This window comes from Heterodontus francisci, chromosome 32 (genome assembly GCF_036365525.1).
Source record: "Heterodontus francisci isolate sHetFra1 chromosome 32, sHetFra1.hap1, whole genome shotgun sequence".
In the NCBI taxonomy this organism is placed as follows: Eukaryota; Metazoa; Chordata; class Chondrichthyes; order Heterodontiformes; family Heterodontidae; genus Heterodontus; species Heterodontus francisci.
The window spans coordinates 48,437,298-48,462,234 of NC_090402.1; the positions used below are offsets into that span (position 1 = coordinate 48,437,298).

Genomic DNA, 24,937 nt, shown 5'->3' on the forward strand with positions numbered 1-24,937 from the left:
TGAGACTTGGAATGAAGCACTAAAAGATTCTGGAACTGACTTCATGTGCTCCGATTATTTTTTTCCTATACATTACCATGTTTCTTTGACTGGGAAGCCCAGGACTGTTGTGGGGGGAGGCATGAGGCTGCTGTACTGGCCTTGTCTGTCTTTGAGGCAGCAAGCTAAGAGATGAATAAAGAAAGATAAGATGTACATTTATATAGCACCTTTCAAAACCACAGGACATCCCAAGGTGCTTTACAGCCAATGACGTACTTCTGAATTGTAGTCACTGTTGTAATGTAGGAAATGTGGCAGCAACTTTGCACACAGCAAGCTCCCACAAACATCAGAGTGATAACCAGATAATGCATTTTTGTGACGTTGATGGGTAAATATTGGATAGGACACAGAGGAGAACTTCTCTGCTCCTCTTCAAACTGTTGCCATGGGATCATCTACATCCACCTGAGGGGGCAGATGAGCCTTGGTTTAGTGTCTCATCCGAAAGTTGGCACCCCCCCAACAGTGCAGCACTCCATCAGTACTGCACTGGAGTGTCAGCCTAGATTTTTGTCTTCAGGTCCTGGAGTGGAGTTTGACTTTCTGACTCAAAGGCGAGAGGGTTGCCAACTGAGCCACAGCTGTCACCTAATTTTTGTTGTCTAATATGTTCCCCTGTTGCATCACAGATTGGTTAATGATGTATATAATTAGATAGGTTGAGCCAGCTCTCCCCAAAACCATGATTTCCTGCTGGGAATCAACTGCCTTAAAGAATGAACAAACTTGCATTTATATAGCAACCTCCAAATGTATCAAAGTTTACAGTCAAAGTAATATTTTGAAGTGTAGTCCCTGTTGTAAATTTGTCGACAGCAAGCTCCCACGTAGATTAATATTGGCCAGGATACAGGGAGGACTCCCCTACTCTTCAAATAGTGATCTTTTATGTCCACCAGAGAGGACAGATTTGGTTTAACATCTCATTTGAAATGTTAGCCTGGATCACGTGCTCAAATACCTGTAGTGGGGTTTGAACTTGCTGCCTCCTGATTCTGAGTCAAGTGTGCTGCCACTGAGCAAAGGCTGTATGCCCATTCTTCACACATGCCAGGACAAAAGGGTCTGAAGGGAGGGAATCACAGCTGAGCCTAATATGTTCCTCCACTTCTGTATAATACAGGCACATGTTCTAGCAGTGGTCAGGAGCAGACGCTCAGGCTGCTTTTTCTCCTCTTTAACTTGGGTGTGCGGAGGTGAATTGTAGAAGCTCAGCTGTTGCTCTATTTGATTGCATTTAACAGCCCACCTAAAAAGGAGGCTTTGCTGGATCTGGTGCTGGAGAATGAGGTGGGCCCCAAGAGTACCAAGTGTCTATCGGGGAGGGGAGCACTTGGGTAAGAGTGATCATTATATCCTAAGGTTTAGACTAATAATGCAGAAAAGCAAGGAACAAAATAAAGTAGTATGTCCAGATTGGAAGAGAGCTCATTTCAAAGCAATGAGAAGGGTTCGAGCCAGGGTAAAATGGAACCAAAAACTGACTGGAAAAGCTGTATTGGTACAGTGGGTTATCTTTAAGGAAGTGATGCTTCAGGTATGGGCTATGTTCCAACAAGGGTGGAAGAACCAAAAATGGCACTCCTTGGGTGACGAGGGAGATAAAGATGGTGATGAAACAAAAAAGAGGGTGTATGATGCATGTCAGGTGAATTCTTCATGTGAGAGCCAGGCCATATACAATAAGTTGAGAAGGGAGGAAAATAAAACTGGCAAAGAGAGAACCTGACAAAAGAATGGCAGTCAACATAAAAGGGAATCCAAAATTCTTCTATCAGCATTTAAATAGTAAGTGAGTAGTAAGAGGCAGAGTGGGGTCTATTGGGGGCAAAGAGGGTAGCACATGCTTAGCTGTGCATGGCAAGGCTAAAATACTTAATTAGTGCTATGTATCAGTGTTTACTAAGGAAGAGGAATCTGACAAAATATTGGTTGAAGCAGAAAGAGTAGAGGCAATGGATATGGTTAAAATTGAGTGTGAGGGGCTACCGAAGAGGCTGGCTTTGCTTAAGGTAAATAAGTCACCTTGTCCAGATGGCCAAAGGAAGTTGGGATGGAGATAGCAGAAGGGCTTTCCACAATCTTCCCTGGATATGGGGGAGGTGCCAGAGGATTGGAGTGTGGTAATTGTGACAACCTTATTCAAGAAATGATATAAGGACAATCCTAGCAACTACAGGCCAGTTAGTTTAACATCAGTGGTGGGTAATGTTTTAGAAACAATAATCAAGGAAAAAAAATCAACAGATGCTTGGAGAGGTTTGAGTCAATTAAGGAGAGCCAGCACGGATTTGTAAAACGGAGATCACGCTTGACTAATCGAATTGAATTTTTTGGTGAAGTAACGGAGAAGGTTGATGAAGGGAGTGCATTCGATGTTGTCTGTATGAATTTTAAGTAATTGTTTGATAAGGTACCACATAAAAGGCTGGTTAATAAAGTTGAGGCTCGTGGAATTAAAAAATTGGCTTAAGGACAGGAGGAGCGAGTTGTGGTAAATGGTTGTTTTTCAAAATGGAGGTTGGTAGACCGGGTGTTCCCCAGGTGTCAGTGCTGGAACCACTTCTTTTTTTTTTGCTGTATGTAAATGACTTGGATTTTGGAATACAGAGAAGAATCTTGAAATTTGCCGATGACACCAAATTGGTAGGTATGGCAAACTGTGAGGATGGTATGAACTGCCTGCAACAGAACATATGCTAGCAGAATGGGCAGACAGGTGGTAGATGAAATTTAATATAGATAAGTGTGAGGTGATGAAGGAATAGAGTAAAGCAATATAGAGTTAATGGTACAGTTCTAAAGAATGTGCAAGAACAGAGGGACCTAGGGTGCATGTGCATCGATCTTTGAAGATGGCATTTTGAGAGAGTGGTTAGCAAAGCATATGGGATCATGGGCTTCTTAAACAGAGGCATTGAATACAAAAGCAGGGAAGTTATGCTGAACCTTTGTAAAGCTCTAGTTAGGCCCCAACTGGAGTGAAGAATGTGAGGGTCCTTGAGAAGGTGCAGAGGAGATTTACCAGAATGGTTCCAGGGAAGGAAGATTTTAGTTACAAGGTTATGTTGGAAAAACTAGGTTGTCCTCCTTAGAGGAAAGGAGATTGAGGGGAGATTTGACAGGTGTGCAAGATTATGACAGGCATAGATAAGTTAGACAAGGAAAAACTATTCCCATTAACTAATAGCACAAGGGCAAGGAACCTCAGATTGAGGGTTTTGGGAAGAGTTGGAGGGGGAACGTGAAGAAGAACTTTTTTTTACACAGCAAGTGATAATGACCTGGAACTCGCTGCCCACAAGGGTAGTGGAAGTGGAGGCAATGATTTCAAAAGGAAATTGGGTGGCTGCTTGACTGAAATAAAGTTGCAGGGATGAGCAGGGGAGTGGGAGTGACTGGATTGCTCTTTGGAGAGCAAATGGCCACCTTCTGTGCCATATATGACTCTGACTAACTTGGTACAGAGGTGTGACTTTCTGGTCTGTAGGACTTAATACCATAGCATGTGGTACTAAGTCATCTAGAAAGCTTGGGATTGAATTTCTCTCAAAATTTTGTTGCTATTACGCTATCACTAAGAACTGCCATAATCTTCCATGCCATTCATTTTTTTTTCATATCCAGTGTTGGCCTCTTGATGTATTCCATTGGCTGTAAAGCGCCTTGCGACATCCTGAGATTGTAAAAGGTGTTGTCTAAATGCAAGCCTGTTTCTCGCCATTCTTAATTGGATTATGCTGCTTGGCACCATCATGTGGACTACAAGAAACTACTAACACATTTTTGCATGGTGACCTATCTGAAAATATTCTTACAAGTACTGTGGACCTGCATACAAACATTGATGAATTATATTTTCTACCTTTGCAACTCTCCTTGTGTGAATAGTTAAGTCCACAGTAGTTGCTGCAATACAGAGCCAGAATGTGTGGTTATTGAAAAACAAAAGGTTTTGTTGGTTAAAGGGAGTGAGTGAGGAAAGGTTCAAAAAGTGGAAAAAGAGCAAGATCTCTAAACTGAAGAAAAAAAGAGCATGGATGGAAAAACGATCAGTGTTAACATTGAATCACCACAGGTCCAGTAACTGTCCAACCACAAGTTATAGCAATTCCTTTGACTGCTTACAGCATCTGAATCTTCAGCTGTTTCCAAGGTAGCTGCATTTAATATTGTCCTCATGTGATGTTCAAGATTGGGCTCCTTTCAGCAGGTGCCACTGGATTGATTATTTCTCTTTTACACTCTCCCTCGCACTTCAAGTGCAAGGATGGCAAGGCTGGCGTTGGATCTATCCACACTGAATTAAACTCAAGGCACAGTCTGCAGATTGAACCTGGGACTCTTATCTGGCCTGTATTTCCAGTGGTGTGCTCGGCAATGCATTAAATCTTAGCCATTGGGGCACTGTTGTAAATGTTCTAACCTGAGGTAGTGTCGTACGTTGGAGTCAACGTGTACCGCATAGATATCTGTATGATATCTGTCTTTTGGATGAGATGTCAATCTAAGAACCTGTCTGACCCCTTAGTTGGACGTAAATGATCCATGGCACTATTGGAAGAAGAGCAGGAGAGTTCTCCCCAGTGTCTTGGCGAAAATTTATCCTTCAAAAAGGTTACTGAGATAGATGACCTGGTCATTATCTCGTTGCTGTTTGTGGGACCTAGCTATGTGCAAATTGGCTGCAGTGTTGCTACATTACAACAGCTAATAGATTTCGAAAGTACTTAATTGGATATAAAGCATCTTGGGACCTCCTGAGGTTGTAAAATAATTTAAATAAATGAAAACCTTTTTCTTCACATGGATTGTGCACGTGAACCTTTTAATACATCTGTTGTTAATTATTGTGTTTTACTCCTTGGCAACTGAAATTTGGTAAATGTCAACCAAATATACACGTGAAAGACTTTTACCCTTATAGTGTATGTGTGTAAGCTTTTTTTCTACCAACAGTGCACGTGACTAAACTGGTGTTGCCAGGTCTACATCTGTGGTTAGCTATTTCTATTCAAAGGCACTGGTGTAAATGACCCAACCTTCAGGGAAACAGTGGGAAGACCTGCAAAAGCACCGAACTATGTATGTGTCATTGGGTAAAGGCTCCACTGCTTCAATAAAGTAATGTGAAGAGCTGGACCCTGCTGTATTGTACTGTCGGCCCCATCACCACTTTGAAGATAGTCTCCTAGTACACAATGTAAAAGGGGAACAGAGGCTGGTCTTCCGAAACATCATCACGATTGATGGCAATGGAAAGGTACCAGGCTAATATTCACAACTTTTGCTCGCTCCTTGTTCTGGTAATTTTGTATTACCAGGAAACAATACTGTTTACAACCTATGTCTGCAATATATGGCTGGTGCCACAATTAAATCAATTACTAGTGTAAATCGATTGCTTTGATCGTCACATTGCTCTAAACTCAATTTGTGCTCCGTTATCTCCTGCAACCTGATTGAAGTTCAAATTTTAGGAGCAGCACTGAGGCCCAGAGGCTGTTCTTATCCAGCCAACAGGTGAATCATTGCCAGTTAACTGCATTAGGAGGATAGAACATTCAGTTCGAATCAGGTTAAGAGATTATCTTGTGTTCTTAACTCCAGTCACAGAATCAGATTGGGGAGTGAAGTTTGTCCCTTTGTGAAGTTAGCAGTTTGTGGGAGACTGTGTTAAGGTGAGTTGCAGAGTTTTTTTTAATTCATTCATGGGATGTGGGCGTCGCTGGCCAGGCCAGCATTTATTGGCCATCCCTAATTACCCTTGAGAAGGTGGTGGTGAGCTGCCTTCTTGAACTGCTGCAGTCCATGTGGGTAGGTACACCCACAATGCTGTTAGGAAGGGAGTTCCAGGATTTTGACCCAGCGATGGTGAAGGAACGGCGATATAGTTCCAAGTCAGAATGGTGTGTGACTTGGAGGGGAACTTGCAGGTGGTGGTGTTCCCATGTAGTGCTGCCCTTGACCTTCTAGTTGGTAGAGGTCGCGGTTTTGGAAGGTGCTGTCGAGGGAGCCTGGGTGCGTTGCTGCAGTGCATCTTGTAGATGGTACACACTGCTGCCACTGTGTGTCGGTGGTGGAGGGAGTGAATGTTTGTTTGCAGATGGGGTGCCAATCAAGCGGGCTGCTTTGTCCTGGGTGGTGTCGAGCTTCTTGAGTGTTGTTGGATCTGCAACCATCCAGGCAAGTGGAGAGTATTCCATCACACTCCTGACTTGTGCCTTGTAGATGATGGACAGGCTTTGGGGAGTCAGGAGGTGAGTTACTCACCTCAGGATTCCTAGCCTCTGACCTGCTGTTGTAGCCACGGTATTTATATGGCTACTCCAGTTCAGTTTCTGGTCAATGGTAGCCCCCAGGATGTTGATAGTGTGGGATTCAGTGATGGTAATGCCATTGAATGTTAAGGGGAGATGGTTAGATTCTCTCTTGTTGGAGATGGTCATTGCCTGGCACTTGTGTGGCACGAATGTTAATTGCCCCTTATCAGCCCAAGCCTGAACATTGTCCAGGTCTTGATGCATTTCTACACGGACTGCTTCAGTATCTGAGGAGTCACGAATGGTGCTGAACATTTTGCAATCAGCAGCGAACATCCCCACTTCTGACCTTATGATTGAAGGAAGGTCATTGATGAAGCAGCTGAAGATGGTTGGGCCTAGGACACTACCCTGAGGAACTCCTGCAGTGATGTCCTGGAGCTCAGATGATTGACCTCCAACAACCACAACCATCTTCCTTTGTGCTAGGTATGACTCCAGCCAGCGGAGGGTTTTCCCCCTGATTCCCATTGACCTCAGTTTTGCTAGGGCTCCTTGATGCCATACTTGGTCAAATGCTGCTTTGATGTCAAGGGCAGTCACTCTCACCTCACCTCTTGAGTTCAGCTCTTTTGCCCATGTTTGAACCAAGGCTGTAATGAGTTGTTAGTGTGTCTGTATTATATATAGAAAATTATGGCATAACTTTCCACAGAATGTGTACTTAAATTTCAGGCACATTTTCCAGTATGAAATATTAAAATGTGGACTTGGGAGCTCTTTACCTCGGCTTATTGAGGAATGAGACTGCTGAAGTAACCAGTACAAAACTCCAGGACTTGAACAGAAAACTCTAGGCTGACGCTCCAGTGTAGCACTGAGGGAGTGTTGCACTGTTGGAGATGCTCTCTTTTCGATGAGACTTTAAACTGAGACCCCATCTGCCCTTTCAGATGGGTGTGTAAGATACTATGGCACTATTTCGAAGAAGAGCCAGTGGAGTTATCCCCAGTGTCCGGGCCAATGTTTATCCCTCAATAAACATCACTAAAGCAGATTACATTATCACATTGCTATTTGAGAGACCTTGCCATGCATAAATTGGCTGCCATGTTTCCTACATTACCTTTGAAGTGTAGTTACTGTTGCACTTAATTGCCAGGGTTTAAACTAGTGTGGTAGGGGGGTGGGAACCAGAGCAGTAGGACAGCAAGTGAAATAAATGAGGGGGAACTAGTAAATAAGGCCAGTAAGACTAAGAGGAACAGCAGGCAGGGAGATGTTGCGGAGCACAGCGGGACTGGTGGTCTGAAGTGCATTTGTTTCGATGCGAGAAGTATAACGGGTAAGGCAGATGAACTTAGAGCTTGGATTAGTACTTGGAACTATGATGTTGCTATTACAGTGACTTGGTTGAGGGAAGGACAGGATTGGCAGCTAAATGTTCCAGGATTTAGAAGCTTCAGGCGGGATAGAGGGGGATGTAAAAGGGGTGGGGGAGTTGCATTACTTGCTAAGGAGAATATCACAGCTGTACTGCAGGAGGACACCTTGGAGGGGTTGTGCAGCGAGGCAATATGGGTGGAGCTCAGGAATAGGAAGGGTGCAGTCACGATGTTGGGGGTTTACTACAGGCCTCCCAACAGCCAGCGGGAGGTAGAGGAGCAGATATGTAGACAGGTTTTGGAAAGATGTAAAGATAACAGGGTTGTAGTGGTGGGTGATTTTAACTTCCCCTATATTGACTGGGACTCACTTAGTGCTAGGGGCTTAGATGGGGCAGAATTTGTAAGGAGCATCCAGCAGGGCTTCTTGAAACAATACGTAGATAGGCCAACTAGGGATGGAGCTGTACTGGACCTGGTATTGGGGAATGAGCCTGGCCAGGTGGTCGAAGTTTCCGTAGGGGAGCATTTCGGGAACAGTGACCATAATTCCATAAGTTTTAAGGTACTTGTGGATAAGGATAAGAGCAGTCCTCGGGTGAAGGTGCTAAATTGGGGGAAGGCTAATTATAACAATGTTAGGCAGGAACTGAAGAATTTAGATTGGGGGCGGCTGCTTGAGGGTAAATCAACATCTGACATGTGGGAGTCTTTCAAACGTCAGTTGATTAGAATCCAGGACCAGCACGTTCCTGTGAGGAAGAAGGATATGTTTGGCAAGTTTCGGGAACCTTGGATAACGCGGGATATTGTGAGCCTAGTCAAAAAGAAAAAGGAAGCATTCGTAAGGGCTGGATGGCTAGGAACAGACTAATCCATTGAGGAATATAAAGACAGTAGGAAGGAACTTAAGCAAGGAGTCAGGAGGGCTAAAAGCGGTCATGAAAGGTCATTGGCAAACAGGATTAAGAAAAATCCCAAGGCTTTTTATACGTGTATAAAGAGCAAGAGGGTAACGAGGGAAAGGGTTGGCCCACTCAAGGACAGAGAAGGGAATCTATGTGTGGAGCCAGAGGAAATGGGCGAGGTACTAAATGAGTACTTTGCATCAGTATTCACCGAAGAGAAGGACTTGGTGGATCATGAGCCTAGGGAAGGGAGTGCAGATAGTCGCAGTCATCTCATGATCAAAAAGGAGGTGGTGTTGGGTGTCTTGCAAAGCATTAAGGTAGATAAGTCCCCAGGGCCTGATGGGATCTACCCGAGAATACTGAGGGACGCAAGGGAAGAAATTGCTGGGGCCTTGACAGAAATCTTTGCATCCTCATTGGCTACAGGTGAGGTCCCAGAGGACTGGAGAATAGCCAATGTTGTTCCTTTGTTTAAGAAGGGTAGCAAGGATAATTCAGGAAATTATAGGCCGGTGAGCCTTACGTCAGTGGGAGGAAAATTATTAGAGAGGATTCTTCGGGACAGGATTTACTCCCATTTGGAAACAAACAAACTTGTTAGCGAGAGGCAGCATGGTTTTGTGAAGGGGAGGTCGTGTCTCACTAATTTGATTGAGTTTTTTGAGGAAGTGACGAAGATGATTGATGAAGGAAGGGCAGTGGATGTTATCTATATGGACTTCAGTAAAGCCTTTGACAAGGTCCCTCATGGCAGACTGGTACAAAAGGTGAAGTCACACTGGATCAGAGGTGAGCTGGCAAGATGGATACAGAACTGGCTCAGTCATAGAAGACAGCGGGTAGCAGTGGAAGGGTGCTTTTCTGAATGGGGGGATGTGACTAGTGGTGTTCCGCAGGGATCAGTGCTGGGACCTTTGCTCTTTGTAGTATATATAAATGATTTGGAGGAAAATGTAGCTGGTCTGATTAGTAAGTTTGCGGATGACACAAAGGTTGGTGGAGTTGTGGATAGTGATGAGGATACAGCAGGATATAGATCGGTTGGAGACTTGGGCGGAGAAATGGCAGATGGAGTTTAATCTGGACCAATGTGAGTTAATGCATTTTGGACAGTCTAATGCAGGTGGGAAGTATACAGTAAATGGCAGAACCCTTAGGAGTATTGACAGGCAGAGAGATCTGGGCGTACAGGTCCACAGGTCACTGAAAGTGGCAACGCAGGTGGATAAGGCAGTCAAGAAGGCAAACTGCATGCTTGCCTTCATCGGTCGGGGCATAGAGTATAAAAATTGGCAAGTCATGCTGCAGCTGTACAGAACTTTAGTTAGGCCACACTTAGAATATTGCGTGCAATTCTGGTGGCCACACTACCAGAAGGACGTGGAGGCTTTGGAGAGGGTACAGAAGAGGTTTACCAGGATGTTGCCTGGTCTGGAGGGCATTAGCTATGAGGAGAGGTTGGATAAACTCGGATTGTTTTCACTGGAACGACAGAGGTGGAGGGGCAACATGTTAGAGGTTTACAAAGCTATGAGCGGCATGGACAGAGTGGATAGTCAGAAGCTTTTTCCCAGGGTGGAAGAGTCAGTTACTAGGGGGCATAGGTTTAAGGTGCGAGGAGCAAAGTTTGGAGGGGATGTGCGAGGCAAGTTCTTTACACAGAGGGTGGTGAGTGCCTGGAACTTGCTGCCGGGGGAGGTGGTGGAAACAGGTACGATAGCAACGTTTAAGAGGCATCTTGACAAATACATGAATAGGATGGGAATAGAGGGATACGGTCCCCGGAAGTGCAGAAGGTTTTAGTTTAGGCAGGCATCAAGATCGGCGCAGGCTTGGAGGGCCGAGTGGCCTGTTCCTGTGCTGTACTGTTCTTCTTTAAAATGTTTTGGGATGTCTTGAGTTCATGAAAGTTGCTATATAAATGCAAGTCTTTCTTTCTATCATCTGACTCTCCAAATAAACCTCAGAATAAAAATCTTGTCTTTAAGTCATCAAAGTCTCTCCACTAGTATATTTTCTTAATTTTCATACAAACTGATTGGAAAGATTCTAAGACAGCTGATGGAGTGGAATGTTTTGTAAAGTTAATTGAATTAGCATCCTCTGAGAGGGAAGGAGTCCATACTTCCAATGAAAGTTTGGGTCAGTGAGACTGAGCAGCAATAAATTTTAAAAAGCCCTGAGGGGAGGCGGTGGCGTAGTCGTATTGTGACTGGACTAGTAACCCAGAGACCCAGGTTATTGCTTTGGGGATATGGGTTCAAATCCCACCACAGCAGAAGGTGGAATTTGAATTCAATTAATAAATCTTGAATGAAGAACTAATCATTGTCGATAGTTATAAAAACCCATGTGGTTCACTAATGTCCTTTAGGGAAGGAAATCTGCTGTCCTTACCTGGTCGGCCGACAGGTGACTCCAGACCCACAGCAATGTGGTTGACTCTTGCATGCCTTCTGAAATGGCCTAGCAAGCCATTCAGTTGTATCTAACCGCTACAAAGTCAATAAAAAAGAATGAAACCGGACGGACCACCCAGCATCGACCTCAGCACTGGAAACGACAACGGCAAACCCAGCCCTGCAAAATCCTCCTTACTAACATCTGGGGGCTTGTGCCAAAATTGGGAGAACTGTTCCACAGACTAGTCAAGCAACAGCCTGACATAGTCATACTCACAGAATCATACCTTACAGACAATGTCCCAGACACTGCCATCTCTATCCCCGGGTATGTCCTGTCCCACCGGCAAGCCAGACTCAGCAGAGGTGGCGGCACAGTGGTGTCCAGTCGGGAGGGAGTTGCCCTGGGAGTCCTCAACATCGACTCTGGACCCCATGAAGTCTCATGGCATCAGGTCAAACATGGGCAAGGAAATCTCCTGCTGATTGCCACCTACCGCCCTCCCTCAGCTGATGAGTCTATACTCCATGTTGAACACCAGATGGAGGAAGCACTGAGGGTGGCAAGGGTGCAAAATGTACTCTGGGTGGGGAACTTCAATGACCGTCACAAGCGTGGCTTGGTAGCACCACAGCTGGTCGAGTCCGAAAGGACATAGCTGCCAGACTGGGTCTGCGGCAGGTGGTGAAAGAACCAACAAGAAGGAAAAACATACTTGACCTCGTCTTCACCAATCTGCCTGCCGCAGATACATCTGTCCATGACGGTATTGGTAGGAGAGATCACCGCACAGTCATTGTGGAGACGAAGTCCCACCTTAACGTTGAGGATACCCTCCATGGTGTTGTGTGGCACTACCACTGTGCTAAATGGGATAGATTTCGAACAGATCTAGCAGTGCAAAACTGGGCATTCATGAGGCACTGTGGGCCATCAGCAGCAGCAGAACTATACTTGACCACAATCAGTAACCTCATGGCCCGGCATATCCCCTACTTTGCCATTACCATCAAGCGAGAAAACCAACCCTGTTTCAATGAAGAGTGCAGGAGGGCATGCCAGGAGCAGCACCAGGCATACCTCAAAATGAGGTGTCAATCTGGTGAAGCTACAACACAGGACTGCTTGCGTGCCAAACTGCATAAGCAGCGTGCGATAGATAGAGCAAAGTGATCCCATAACCAATGGATCAGATCTAAGCTCTGCAGTCCTGCCACAACCAGCCGTGAATGGTGGTGGACAATTAAACAACCAACTGGAGGAGGTGGCTCCGCAAATATTCCCATCCTCAATGACGGGAGAGCCCAGCACATCAGTGCGAAAGATAAGGCTGAAGCATTTGCAACAATCTTCAGCCAGAAGTGCCGAGTTGATGATCCATCGCGGCCTCCTCCTAAAGTCCCCAGCATCACAGATGCCAGACTTCAGCCAATTTGATTCACTCTGCGTGATATCAAGAAACAACTGAAGGCACTGGATACTGCAAAGGCGATAGGCCCTGACAATATTCCAGCAATAGTACTGAAGACCTGTGCTCCAGAACTTGCAGCACCCCTAGCCAAGCTGTTCCAGTATAGCTACAACACTGGTAGCTACCCGGCAATGTGGAAAATTGCCCAAGTATGTCCTGTACACAAAAAGCAGGACAAGTCCAACCTGGCCAATTAACCACCCCATCAGTCTACTCTCAGTCATCAGTAAAGTGATGGAAGGTGTCATCAACAGTGCTATCAAGCGTCACTTGCTTAGCAATAACCTGCTCAGTGACGCTCAGTTTGGGTTCCGCCGGGGCTACTCCACTCCTGACCTCATTACAGCCTTGGTTCAAACATGGGCAAAAGAGCTGAACGTGAGGTGAGAGTGACTGCCCTTGACATCAAAGCAGCATTTGACAAAGTATGGCATCAAGGAGCCCTAGCAAAACTGAAATCAGTGGGAATCGGGGACAACTCTCTGCTGGTTGGAGTCATACCTAGCACAAAGGAAGACGGTTGTGGTTGTTGGAGGTCAATCATCTGAGCTCCAGGACATCACTGCAGGAGTTCCTCAGGGTAGTGTCCTAAGCCCAACCATCTTCAGCTGCTTCATCAATGACCTTCCTTCAATCATAAAGTCAGAGTGGGGACGTTCGCTGCTGATTGCACAATGTTCGGCAGTCCGTGTAGAAATGCAGCAAGACCTGGACAATGTGCAGGCTTGGGCTAATAAGTGGCAAGTAACATTCGCACCACACAAGTGCCAGGCAATGACATTCTCTAACAAGAGTGAATCTAACCATCTCCCCTTGACATTCAACAGCATTACCATCGCTGAATCCCCCACTATCAACATCCTAGGGGCTACCATTGACCAGAAACTGAACTGGAATAGCCATATAAATACCGTTGCGACAAGAGCAGGTCAGAAGCTAGGAATCCTGAGGCGAGTAACTCACCTCCTGACTCCCCAAAGCCGATCCACCATCTGCAAGTCAGGAGTGTGATGGAATACTCTCCACTTGCCTGGATGGGTGCAGCTCGAGCAACACCCTAGAAGCTCGACATCCTCCAGGACAAAGCAGCCCACTTGATTGGCACCCCATCTACAAACATTCACTCCCACCACCACCAATGCACAGTGGCAGCAGTCTGTACCATCTACAAGATGCACTGCAGCAACGCACCAAGGCTCCTTCGACAGCACCTTCCAAACCTGCAACCTCTACCACCTACAAGAACAAGGATAGCAAATGCATGGGAACACCTGGAAGTTCCCCTCCAAGTCACACGCCATCCTGACTTGGAACTATATCGCCATTCCTTCACTGTCGCTGGGTCAAAATCCCGGAACTCCCTTCCTAACAGCACTGTGGGTGTACCTACCCCACATGGACTGCAGCGGTTCAAGAAGCCAGTTCACCACCACCTTCTCGAGGGCAATTAGGGATGGGCAATAAATGCTGGCCTAGCCAGCGATGCCCACATCCCATGAATAAATTTTTTTTTTAAATCTGGGGCAAGGTTCAATCTTTTACAGCTCTGGGTCAGTGAGCAAAGCTTATTGACTGCTGCCTTTTGAGGCTATAAGTCTTGTGTTGATGTGATGTAATTAATCACGTGGTTAAATGTGAATGGAATTTGTGAAGTGAAACTCAATTTAGCCAGCCACTTTTTCTTTGTCACTCACTCTTGCTTCCCACACCCCCAAAACATTGGTCGGCCACAATCTGCCTCTCGGTTGTACCCACCCTCTTCCCACTCTTGCCTTCACCCACCCTTCTTCCCCTTGCCCCTACTCACCCTCTCTCCATTCTTTTCCTTTTTCTTGCTCCTCTTCCATTTCTCTCTTTTTGCCTTTTCCCTGTTAAAAGGCTAGATACTGTTCGTATCTTTTTTAATGGAAATGTTACTTGTGCCTTGTAACCAAAGAGACGGACAGTATTCGAAGTGTGACCTTACTGGTGCATTGTTGATTTATATTGAAGCTGCTGCAACTCATTGAACCACTTAATATACTGATTTTGTTCCGTATTACCAGGTGTAGTCTGTCTCTGCAGTAAATTGGGAAGATTAATGACTTTTCACTCATGAGGACAAATTTGGAGTATGCATTCTGGCCATCTGGAGAGACCTAATAATGCATGTTTCTATTTTCAGGCAATAACTGAGAGCCTTGGACTCATCATCTCCACTGTTGCAATGAATATGTCAATGGGCGACAATGATCATGGCCACTTGACAATGGACTCTGGCGGACACACTCACTATTCCTCGACATCTGCACCGCCTCATGACCACAACTCTGGTAGGATGATGATGATGATGGTAAGGCCTATCTCCTTTCGCAATATTTCTAGGTCTGCAGTAAATCTTCGCCTTGGCTAAAACAGCAAATTGGTGGGCTTTGGAATTCCATGTGCAGGTTCTAGGTGAACGGGTTGGGGAAGAGAATCTGTATGGCATGTTGCAGCTCTCATGCTCAGTTTAGGCACCATTATGTTTAGAGTTGGATCCTCCTCATCATTAAGGTAAGGGACTTGGCACATAGTGAGCCATGGAGTAGCTGTTTGTGGAGGGTAAGGAATAATTCACATTGCAGGCAGTTGCAGCAGATACTTGGCGTACAGTTCCAGCCGCTATTTCTTTTCTCACTGCTGCTTTTAGTCTTAATCCACAGAGTGGTTTGATGTGTCTCTTAGCCCACATAAGAATCAAGAATGTTTTCATCTGGTTAAGAGAATCTTTCGGCTTACTCAAATTGCTTAGAATTGAAGAGTTTGCATTGAAGTGCCAATAAGCACATATTCCACTGACGGCTTGAAAAGTTTCATCGGTCTTGGCCAGATTGAGGGGCAAAAACTTAAAGGACTTCTGATTGAATTGAAAGCACTGGTGAGCGAGCGATAATACTACAGCAAAAAGATGAAAAAGGTAGGATGGAGTGGATTGCTCTTTTGTGTGCCATATAGTAGTTAAGCCCAATAAGCACTAGCTGAAAACTGCATCTGCAGTAATTCCCTCAGGCTGGGTTCGAACATTAACTTTTGGGTTTTTCTCCCAAATCACTGGAAACCACTCTTTGGGGGGAAAAATAAAAGTTTCACTTTTTTTGTGCGTGTGCAAATTGTATTTTGTTATCCTTGTTCATTGTTACTCGATCTGTTACTTGTGGTATAATGTTGAATCATTGAACTCATGTGTGCTGAGATTCTTGGGCAAAATTTTCAATTTACCACAGGAGTAACCCGCAGCAGGTGGTAATGACCTGGAACTCGCTGCCCATAAGGGTGGTGTAAGCGGAGGCAATCACTGACTGCAAGAGGAAGTTGGATGGCAACTTGAGAGAAATAGACTTGCAGGGCTGCGGGGATCGAGACGAGGAGTGGGACTGACAGCACAGGTGGGTGGAGAGCCAGCATGGACTCGATGGGCTGAATGGCGGCCTCCTGTGCTCTAAATGACTCTGACTTGGAGTGTGAAACTGGCCCTGTGGGCAATGGCCGTTATAGAAATTAACAAGTAAAATTATGTGGTTTCAAGAATCAGAGTCTGATCCGCTGTGCCATATTTATGCTTTCTGGCGGCGAGTTGAAAAGTACTCCACCTTGGCTCCCATGTATCTGTTAGGTAGCGTGGGTCACTGCTGTTTATACCCTTGTTTTCCCAGGTGCATCAGTGGCATGGTGAGGCAATATGGGGGCAGGTGAACCCCCGCACACTACACCCTCCTTGCCCCGCCAACCCCCCCCCCCCCTCCCCCCCACCCCCTCCCAAAACCACAGTCCTGCTCCTCTGGGAATGGTTGACAGTGACCTGGGAACAAATTACTGGTCATCTTTTGGCCAAGGAAGAATAGTTAACACAAGGAAGACGCAAGTAACCACTCTTAACAAAAACGACGTTTTATTTATGCATTCTTAAATTTCATGAACGAGAATAGCATTGAGACGGGGAAGCCACTAGCAGCCACACTGACAAATAGGGGAACAAAAGCAGATGTTGGGAAATCTGAGACAAAAACAGAAAATGCTGGAAACCCTCAGCAGGTCAGGCAACATCTGTGGAAGGAACCGAGGAATCAATGTTTCAGGTGCAACCTTTATCATTGTTTCCAGAATTTTCTGTTTCTGTTAGTTATTCTCTGACTTAGGGAGCGGTAGCATAGCGGTAATGATACTGGACTAGTAATCCAGAAGCCTGGACGACTGCTGTGGAGACATGAGTGTAAATCCCACCACAGCAGCTAGGGAAATTTGGATACAATTAACTAATAAATCTGCAACAAGATGCTAGTCTCGTTAATCATGAAACTACCAGATTGTCATAAAAATCCAGCTGGAATGTCCTTCGGGGAGGAAGTCTGCCATCTTTAGCTGGCCAGGCCTATATGTGACTCCAGATCTACAGCAGTGTGGTTGACTCTTAACTGTCCTCTGCATGGGCCTAGCAAGCTACTCAGTTGTATAAAACTGCTACCAAAAGAAGTACTGTGGGTGTACCTACGCCACATGGACTGCACCACTTTCTCAAAGGCATTTAAGGAGGGCAACAAATGCTGCCCTTGTCTTTTTGACTCGCATCCCAAAAACAAATTTTAAAAAATTTGCTCAAACAGACTGATGGATGTCAGATTTGGAAAACAGAACAGTCTCATAATAGAGACCAGTAACCCCCTGAGGGATGTGGATCATTGGCTTTGGTTTTTGGAAGAGTGCCATTCACAACATCAAGATGTAGTTCAATCATTCTCCTGGTCAATTCACCACGTTCCACCTTCCGTAAACTTGAGTTTAACCAAACCTCTGCTACCCGGGCCTGAACTCGCACCAAGCCCCATTTACCCATCACCCCTGTGCTCACTGACTTACATTAGCTCCAGTTAAGCCTTGGGACGTTTTACTAGATTAAAAGTGCTGTATAAATACAAATTGTTGTAGTTGTAGTCCCAGTCGAGCATTACATTGAAACAACATCATGGGAGCAGGCTGCTTGGCTCAGCCAGTCCATTGTTGGTGTTTATCCTTCCCATGAGCAGTAGTCCTCATCCCGTGTGCCCATCCTGTTCCATTGTCCCTTCATTCCTTTTCAATCATATGTCAGGCAAGCCCCCCACCTGTCAAGGCTGAGTCACATGAATGTTAAAATTGCTAGCCTCTGACTGGAAATACATTTGCATAGTGACAGGCAGTGTTGGAACAAGGAACAAAGGACCATGCCCTGACACATTCGACCAACAATGGACTTTTGATTACCAGACATTGAAGCATTCCAGATTAACTACTGAGATGGCCGAATACACACAAGAAGTGGTCAGACCAGTTTTGGTCATATATGACTGACTGTTGGAGTTTATGAATTTGAACTTCCAACAGAGGATTTGAACTCAGAAAAACGTGTGCTCTCAGTTGGAACAGAACCTCCTTTCCATTCCTGTCTGCCTCCATCTCTTTCCCACAGAATTGAATCTTGTGAAAACACGTGAACTTCAAAGAGAGAAAAGTCTCCTACGTGAACAAGGTTTAAGAAGAACACTGGACCCCAATGAAACAGCAAGACTACCTACAATCAAGTGAGTTCGAAGCACAGTAAACAAGAAATTCTTCTGATAATGCCTCAAACACCTCACGGCTATATTTTCCTCTCTTTTCTGTCCCTATTTGCATGTGTGTATCGTGTGCGCATGCTGGCGTGGTCATGTCGTATACCCTTCGGCATTAACCATTAGAGTTTAAGTTTTAATAAAATTCATCTTCTTTAAACCTCAGAAAACCTGTGTGAATTGGTTTTTTTGTCTTATAATTGGAAAGCTGTGAACAAGATTCACAAAAAGGGGAGCTCAAAACGCAGTGTGTTTAAAATTAAAACCCTGTTACAGTAAGATCAGGTGAAGACAGCAAAAGACCCCTAGACACCTTTCACACCTGGTTGTAATATATCTGACCTAGTCTTAAATCATTGCTGCTTCAATTACTAACTCTGCTGGTACATTTTACAGCCTCACAACCTCAGAATATTTTATAAAAGTTTTTCCTGCTCTCTGCCATAAATCAGTTATATTTAATCTTGTATCTATTGTTTCGACTGAGGCGGGAGCAATGCACTTTCAGTTCAGTCCCATCACTTCACACATCGCAGCATATTATTTAAAGTTTTCCCACCCAACTGGAAAACAGCCAAATTAAACATTCTAGTACCCCCCAGAATAAAACAGACCAAACCAGGTATCTTTAGACAACAAATTAACTATTTATAAGTCTTAAGCACTATTCAGATAAACCTATGTCTAAAGACCTTATAACTTCTTACTTTAACTTAAATCCCCCATTCTCTCTCTCTCTCTCTCTCACTCAAAAATCAACGGTTAACTGGCTTTTAAAAAGAATGATGTTATAAAAGTTAGTTGTTTCTTAATAAATAAATAACACGGTTGTTGGTCTTTGTGGGTTACGTTCCTGATGGGTGAGTTATCCGAGTGTAAAAATAATCAAATGCCACTTAAAGTCTCCACGAGCATTTTATGAAATAATCCTTCCATAGATAGGCATTCAAAGCACTTCGGCTGTAGCAGGCTTCAAACAGTTCTTTCTACAAGGAGTATAGCAATGGGGTCCACTTGGATTTTAAAACAGTCTCTCATTCGAAACTTTACTGCGAATTCCAGAATACACAATCATTCAAGAGAGATTCAATCTTGAAGCAAAGCCTTCCTGGATTGGAAGTCAAGAGAAGGAATTTTGCTGCTTCCAGCAATACAAATGGCCTCTTCAAAAGGTTTTTTCCTCTTTAGGCAATTAACACAGCCTGTAGCTAATTATAGAATTTCTGCTGAGAGAAATAGACAGCTCTTTCCTTCAGTAAGCATGCCTTGCTGGTTTTTCCACACAATTGAATTATACATAATACCATGTGACATCCTCCCTCTCCTGCTGTCGCCTAGGTAACCAGTGCAGTTGGCACACAGTTCTCAGAAATCTAAATTTCTCTCTGTCTTAAAGGTACACTGTTTGTTTGAAACAGAGGAGAAAAAAAGTTTCGTGACACAATGACCCTTCTTCTAGATCTTCAACCACTTGAAACAGTCTGCTTCTATGAGAGTCTGTCCCATCCCTTCATAATCTTTTTCTTATGCTATGTAGTTCCTTCACTGGCACTGGATCAAAATCTGGAAATTCCTTCGTAACTGCACTGTGGGGTGTGCCAGCACCAAAGTGATTCAAGAAGGCAGTTCCCCACCACTTTCTCAAGGGCAATTAGGGATGGGCAGCAAATTCTGGCCTTGCCAGTGGCGCCCACATCCGATGAAAGAATAAATAAGAAAGAAAATCCTAGTCAACACACTCTTTATTGTCTTGACATCTTTCCTATTGTGTGCAGTCTAAGACTGCTCATCATTCTCCAACTGTTGTCTTAATCAAGTTTTTTTGGATTATGTCTTGCATCTCCACTGTTCTACACACCGTGCCTTAAAACCCAGTATTCCATTAGCTTTTTTATCCACCTGAGGTTTTGCTTTTAAAATCTTGTGAACTTGAGCCCCTGAATTTCTGCTTTTCCACATCATGCAATTTTCCCCATTGAAAATATAATTATTCATATTTGACTTCCATCTGCATTCCACCATCTCCATTGCAGGTTCCTATGATCCTCAGAATTATTTACCATGCCTATTTTAGTATCATCTGCATTTTGGGTCCCCAGGCCCTATGGCCCTATATTCAAGAGCACTGTACTATAAACATTGAAAATGTCATGAACGTATAAGGCTGTGATCTGTTTTGTTAATCGTATGCACGTGGTAGACATTAACTGAGTATTCACTTGTGTTCCTATAAATAGGAACATACTCTGGTTGTTGGGTTAGGACGTGCATATTTGAAATGTGTATCTCTGTAAATAAATGCTTACAAAAATACTTAGATTGGCTCCAATTCTATCCTCATACCCCCACCCCCAGCTTTCTGAAATATAGCAGAGAATGGTTGCCTAAAGGTGAAGGTTGGAAAACATTTTCAGACAGCAAACTAGAATCCCAGTGGCCATTGTGGAAAATGGTGGAAAGCAAGTGTAAATTGTCAGGGTATGATTAACTTCCGATTGTTCTCAGAGTCTGAACCATATTACCAGTGGAAGAATGAAGTGGACGCAGCTTACGTCCCAACCAAAAGGAAAACAAGGTATGATCTTGGTGTTGACGACTCCTACAAGAAGTAAAATCAGAAATTAAGTATTTTGTGAGATGGATGTCCATCATTTAGATAGTGATGAACGTTTGGCCCGTCTTTTAGAGTTCTTGGTTAAATACTTATGAGGTATGGTCAGAATTTGATAGATTTCGACAAAACAGATGGTCATTCCATGAAAGAATATATTGTGACTATAAAAGAGTGATGAAACTCAATTCAGGGATCCCTGACTCAGTACTAACGTTTAAATTACTCATTGTACCAAGTTGTCTCATGGACAACTGGTGCTAACTAGTGTTCATTTCTCGGGGAAAGATGTTGCTGTCTTAAAATTTCTTTGGAAACAGACATTTCCTTCAGCCTTCATGGAACAAATAAGACATTCTGCAGTGACACAAAGAATAGAAGACACAAGGATTGTCAGATGTTGAAACAGTCCAGACGTCAATCACAATGGAAGGATTAAAGTCAAGCAGAAAGAGGATGAAAGAGGTATGCTCTTTTGGGGCAGCACAGTGGCGCAGCGGTTAGCACCGCAGCCTCACAGCTCCAGCGACCTGGGTTCAATTCTGGGTACTGCCTGTGTGGAGTTTGCAAGTTCTCCCTGTGTCTGCGTGGGTTTTCTCCGGGTGCTCCGGTTTCCTCCCACATGCCAAAGACTTGCAGGTTGATAGGTTAATTTGCCATTATAAATTGCCCCTAGTATAGGTAGGTGGTAGGATAATATAGGGACAGGTGGGGATGTGGTAGGAATATGGGATTAGTATAAATGGGTGGTTGATGGTCAGCACAGACTCGGTGGGCCGAAGGGCCTGTTTCAGTGCTGTATCTCTAAACTAAACTTTCAGCAGATTTGTCTTCTGTTATCATAGCACTAGACAAAATTTGAACTAAAATAATGGGTGAATGAATCCCAGGAATGTTTCAGAGGTATGTTTTGAAGTACCATTACGCAATGGACTACCAAAGCAAAGAGACAGTGTCCTCGAAATGAGACGTGATAGAGATAATTCTGAAGAAGCGGATGAAGATAGTGGTGATTGTCAACAAATTGTACTAGTCACAAGGAGTTTTAACCCTATAATGAATGTGTTAGTTGTGGACTCCTTTAATTGTGTAGTACCAGATAGTGCTTGTACTTCAATAGTATGTGGGACAGAGTCGCTAAAATGTTATCTTGATTCACTAAGTCGTGAGGAATGATGCAAGGTTAAGGAATATAAAAGTACTACTTGCTTTAAGTTTGATGATGACAACACATTGAGGTCACTAAAGAGAATTGTAATTCCATGTGAAATAGCTGGAATAGGCCATTTTATAAGTTCTTATGTTGTCTGTCGTGAGATACCTGTGCTGTTGAGTAAATCTTCTATGAAAAAGGCACAGATGAAACTTGACATGGAGCATGATAAAAGTATTATTTTTGGAAAGTCAGTCGATCTGTACTTTACCCAGTTAGGATGTTACTGTATCCCCTTGACAATACCTGATGTTTCTCATCAGTGTTAGACAAGTATTAATGGCATCGGGTAATAAGAATCAGAGGAACAAAAATACAGATTATCTTAAAGTTACATGGACAATTTTCTCATCCTATTTGTCAAAGGTTAAAAATCTAGCTAAACAATGCAGGTGTTGTTGAATTGTATGCAAGACCAATAGAAGAGATTAGTGAGAAGTGTGAAAAGTGTTGGAGGATACTGCCACCTTAAAGCCTGGCTTCTAGACCCAACTACATGTGTCGGGGTCGGGTCGAAATTCCGATTCCAGCATTCGGGCTCGGGTCGGGTCAGGCTGGACACTGCTTCCGGGAAGTCAGGATCAGGCTTATCCATGATTCCCTACAACTCCAGCTGTAGGAATAGCCTGCTGCTGGAACAGATGAAGGAGATTCGGGTCGGGTGCGAAGAAAAATTAAAGGGCTCGGGTCGGGTTGGCTGTGGTCAGGTCAGGCCTGGGTCGGGTTTTAATTTTATACCCAGCCAGGCTTTACGCCATGGCCAACTGTAAGCCTTCCATTAGCACGTGACTTTAAGGAGGTAGCTGCCATGGATCTAGAAGTATGGAACAAGGACAAATATTTTCATGCTACATATTATCGGCCTGGGGACCAGATTTAGTCTTTCTATAAAAAAAAAAATAGTTTGGATGAAAAGGTTATTGTCGACAAAATCATGGAGAAATGGGTAGGGTCTGGACTTAGGACACCAGTGAAGTTTCTGACTGGCAAATTCCCCTCCATTTAATGACGAGCTCAGAGAGACATGTGAAAATACAAACATCATGATTAAGAATACTGCAGCTGAAAGTCCTTTCAGCAATGGACTTATGAAAGGAATCATACAGTGATTAATGGAATGTTGCATAAAATTTTAGCTGATCAAAAATGAAAGACTTGCATTTATATATTGCTTTTTACGACCACTGGACATCTCAAAGCGCTTTACAGTCAATGAAGTACTTTTGAAATGCAGTCACTGTGTGTGTAATATGGGAAATGCTGCTGCCAGTGTGCGCACGGCAATGTGATAATGACCAGAGCTGTTGTTTTTTTAGATGTTGATTCCGGGATAAATATTGGCCAGGTCACCAGGGATATATCCCCTGCTCTTCTTCGAAATAGTGCCATGGGATCTTTTATATCCGAGCAGGCAGATGGGGCACTGGTTTAACGTCACATCTGAAAGCCGGCATCTCTGACAGTGCAGCACTCCCTCAGTGCTGCACTGGAGTGTCAGCCTTGATTTTTCTCTTGAAGCCCTGGAGTGGAACTTGAACTCAGAACTCGGTACACTTTCACGTTTGAGTTACCAACTTAGCCAAGGCTGACAACCAGATAGCAAGTTGACAACCATCCTGCTTCATGCAAAGAATATTTGGAGGATATAATCACTATCAACAAGTCTATGGGCAAAATCCCAAATTACCCTGTTTTATGTGTACTACAATTAGTTCCATTCTTTACATGCAGGGAGACAGCATTCATCAAGGTTGAAGTCTTGGAGAAAATTCAGAGAGCACTGAGGCATATAAGGCCATAATAAGGTAGAGTTTAATTCAGGAGATTTGTTGTACTATAAAAGAGAGAATGGAAAGGCCTTGGGGAGGTAATAGGTTGTGATGGTGAGACAGTACTGATCTAACATGGCAATCAAACTGTCAAGGTTCATTCCTCATGATCAATCAGAATTAATTTCAAAATCTTTGAGCAGCTGATAGATGTAAATTGGGCACTGTGTACCTCATATGCTCGTGATTTGTGATGAGGGTTCTGAGGAATCGAATGTGGTAGATCAAAGGCAATACAGTGGAAATGTAAGTGATTATGACACACATGATAGCTATCACAGCTACAGGGCAATTGCCCAAAGTGGGGTCTCAGGTGACGTTATATTCCAGAGGGGTCTGGTGAATGGAAGGATACAACAATTGTGGGAGCTGCAGGAAAAGCTACTGGCAAGTTTAAATATTGGTTGAGTGTTCAGGTTGATGACCAAGAAGTGAGGTCCTTGGATTGGCAGAATGGGGTGAGTGGAAAGTAAGAGCGCGCAGTGGAAATAGTGTTGGTGGGTCCAGAAGTAACTCATGTCAGAAAATGATTACAAGCTGTAAGAGCCGCCTCTGATAGTGCAAGGTCTCCCTCCTGCACCAGTAATCCCTACCGACATAAAAGTGGAAGTAGAGGCCATATCTTGAATGGATTAGACAATGAAATAAAGGCCACAGAACAGTCTTGGAACAGAACTAGAAGTTCTCATGACTGTGAGGTTTTGGTGGCTGCCAATAAACTTGTGAATAAACTAATGAGACGCAAAACAAAGGATTTAAATGGTTGGAGGGAGTCTGGAGTTTATTCTGAGGCACCAGATAAGGGTCAAGCAGCTTTGTCACATAGGTGGATTTGTACTGAAAAAGTCCTTGGAGATGGGACTCATATGGCTGAAGTGAGGCTGGTTGCCAGGGGTTTTGAAGAGTGAATGGGTGCTACAGATTTTCAAGTGGATTCTACCACAGCTGGAAAAGTAATTTAAAAATCTTATTAGCTCTTTTGGCCATATTTTCATGGAAGTCCAGGTCAATTGATATAAAAGGCGCATTTCTGCAGGGCTACATTTGTAGAAGTGTTTCTGAAACCGCCCCGAGGCAGAAAATGCACAAGAAAAACTATGGAAACGAAACAAATGCATCTATGGCCTGAATGATGCCTTCAGGGTGTGTGTGTTTTATTTGGTGCGATCTGTTTTGATGAAAATAGGTCAAGTTCAATTA

The 24,937-nt window shown here is 44.0% G+C and overlaps 1 protein-coding gene across 3 annotated transcripts in view; it reads left to right on the plus strand.

Moving 5' to 3' along the window:
- Positions 1-24,937, plus strand: part of slc31a1 (solute carrier family 31 member 1) — an 88,867-nt gene that overhangs the window by 43,039 nt on the left and 20,891 nt on the right. For all 3 annotated transcript variants that reach the window (XM_068012754.1, XM_068012755.1, XM_068012753.1), the window contains one exon: positions 14,643-14,810. In XM_068012754.1, coding sequence (XP_067868855.1) covers positions 14,685-14,810 — 126 coding nt within the window. In that variant the 5' untranslated portion in view covers positions 14,643-14,684. The remainder of the gene's footprint in view (positions 1-14,642; positions 14,811-24,937) is intronic.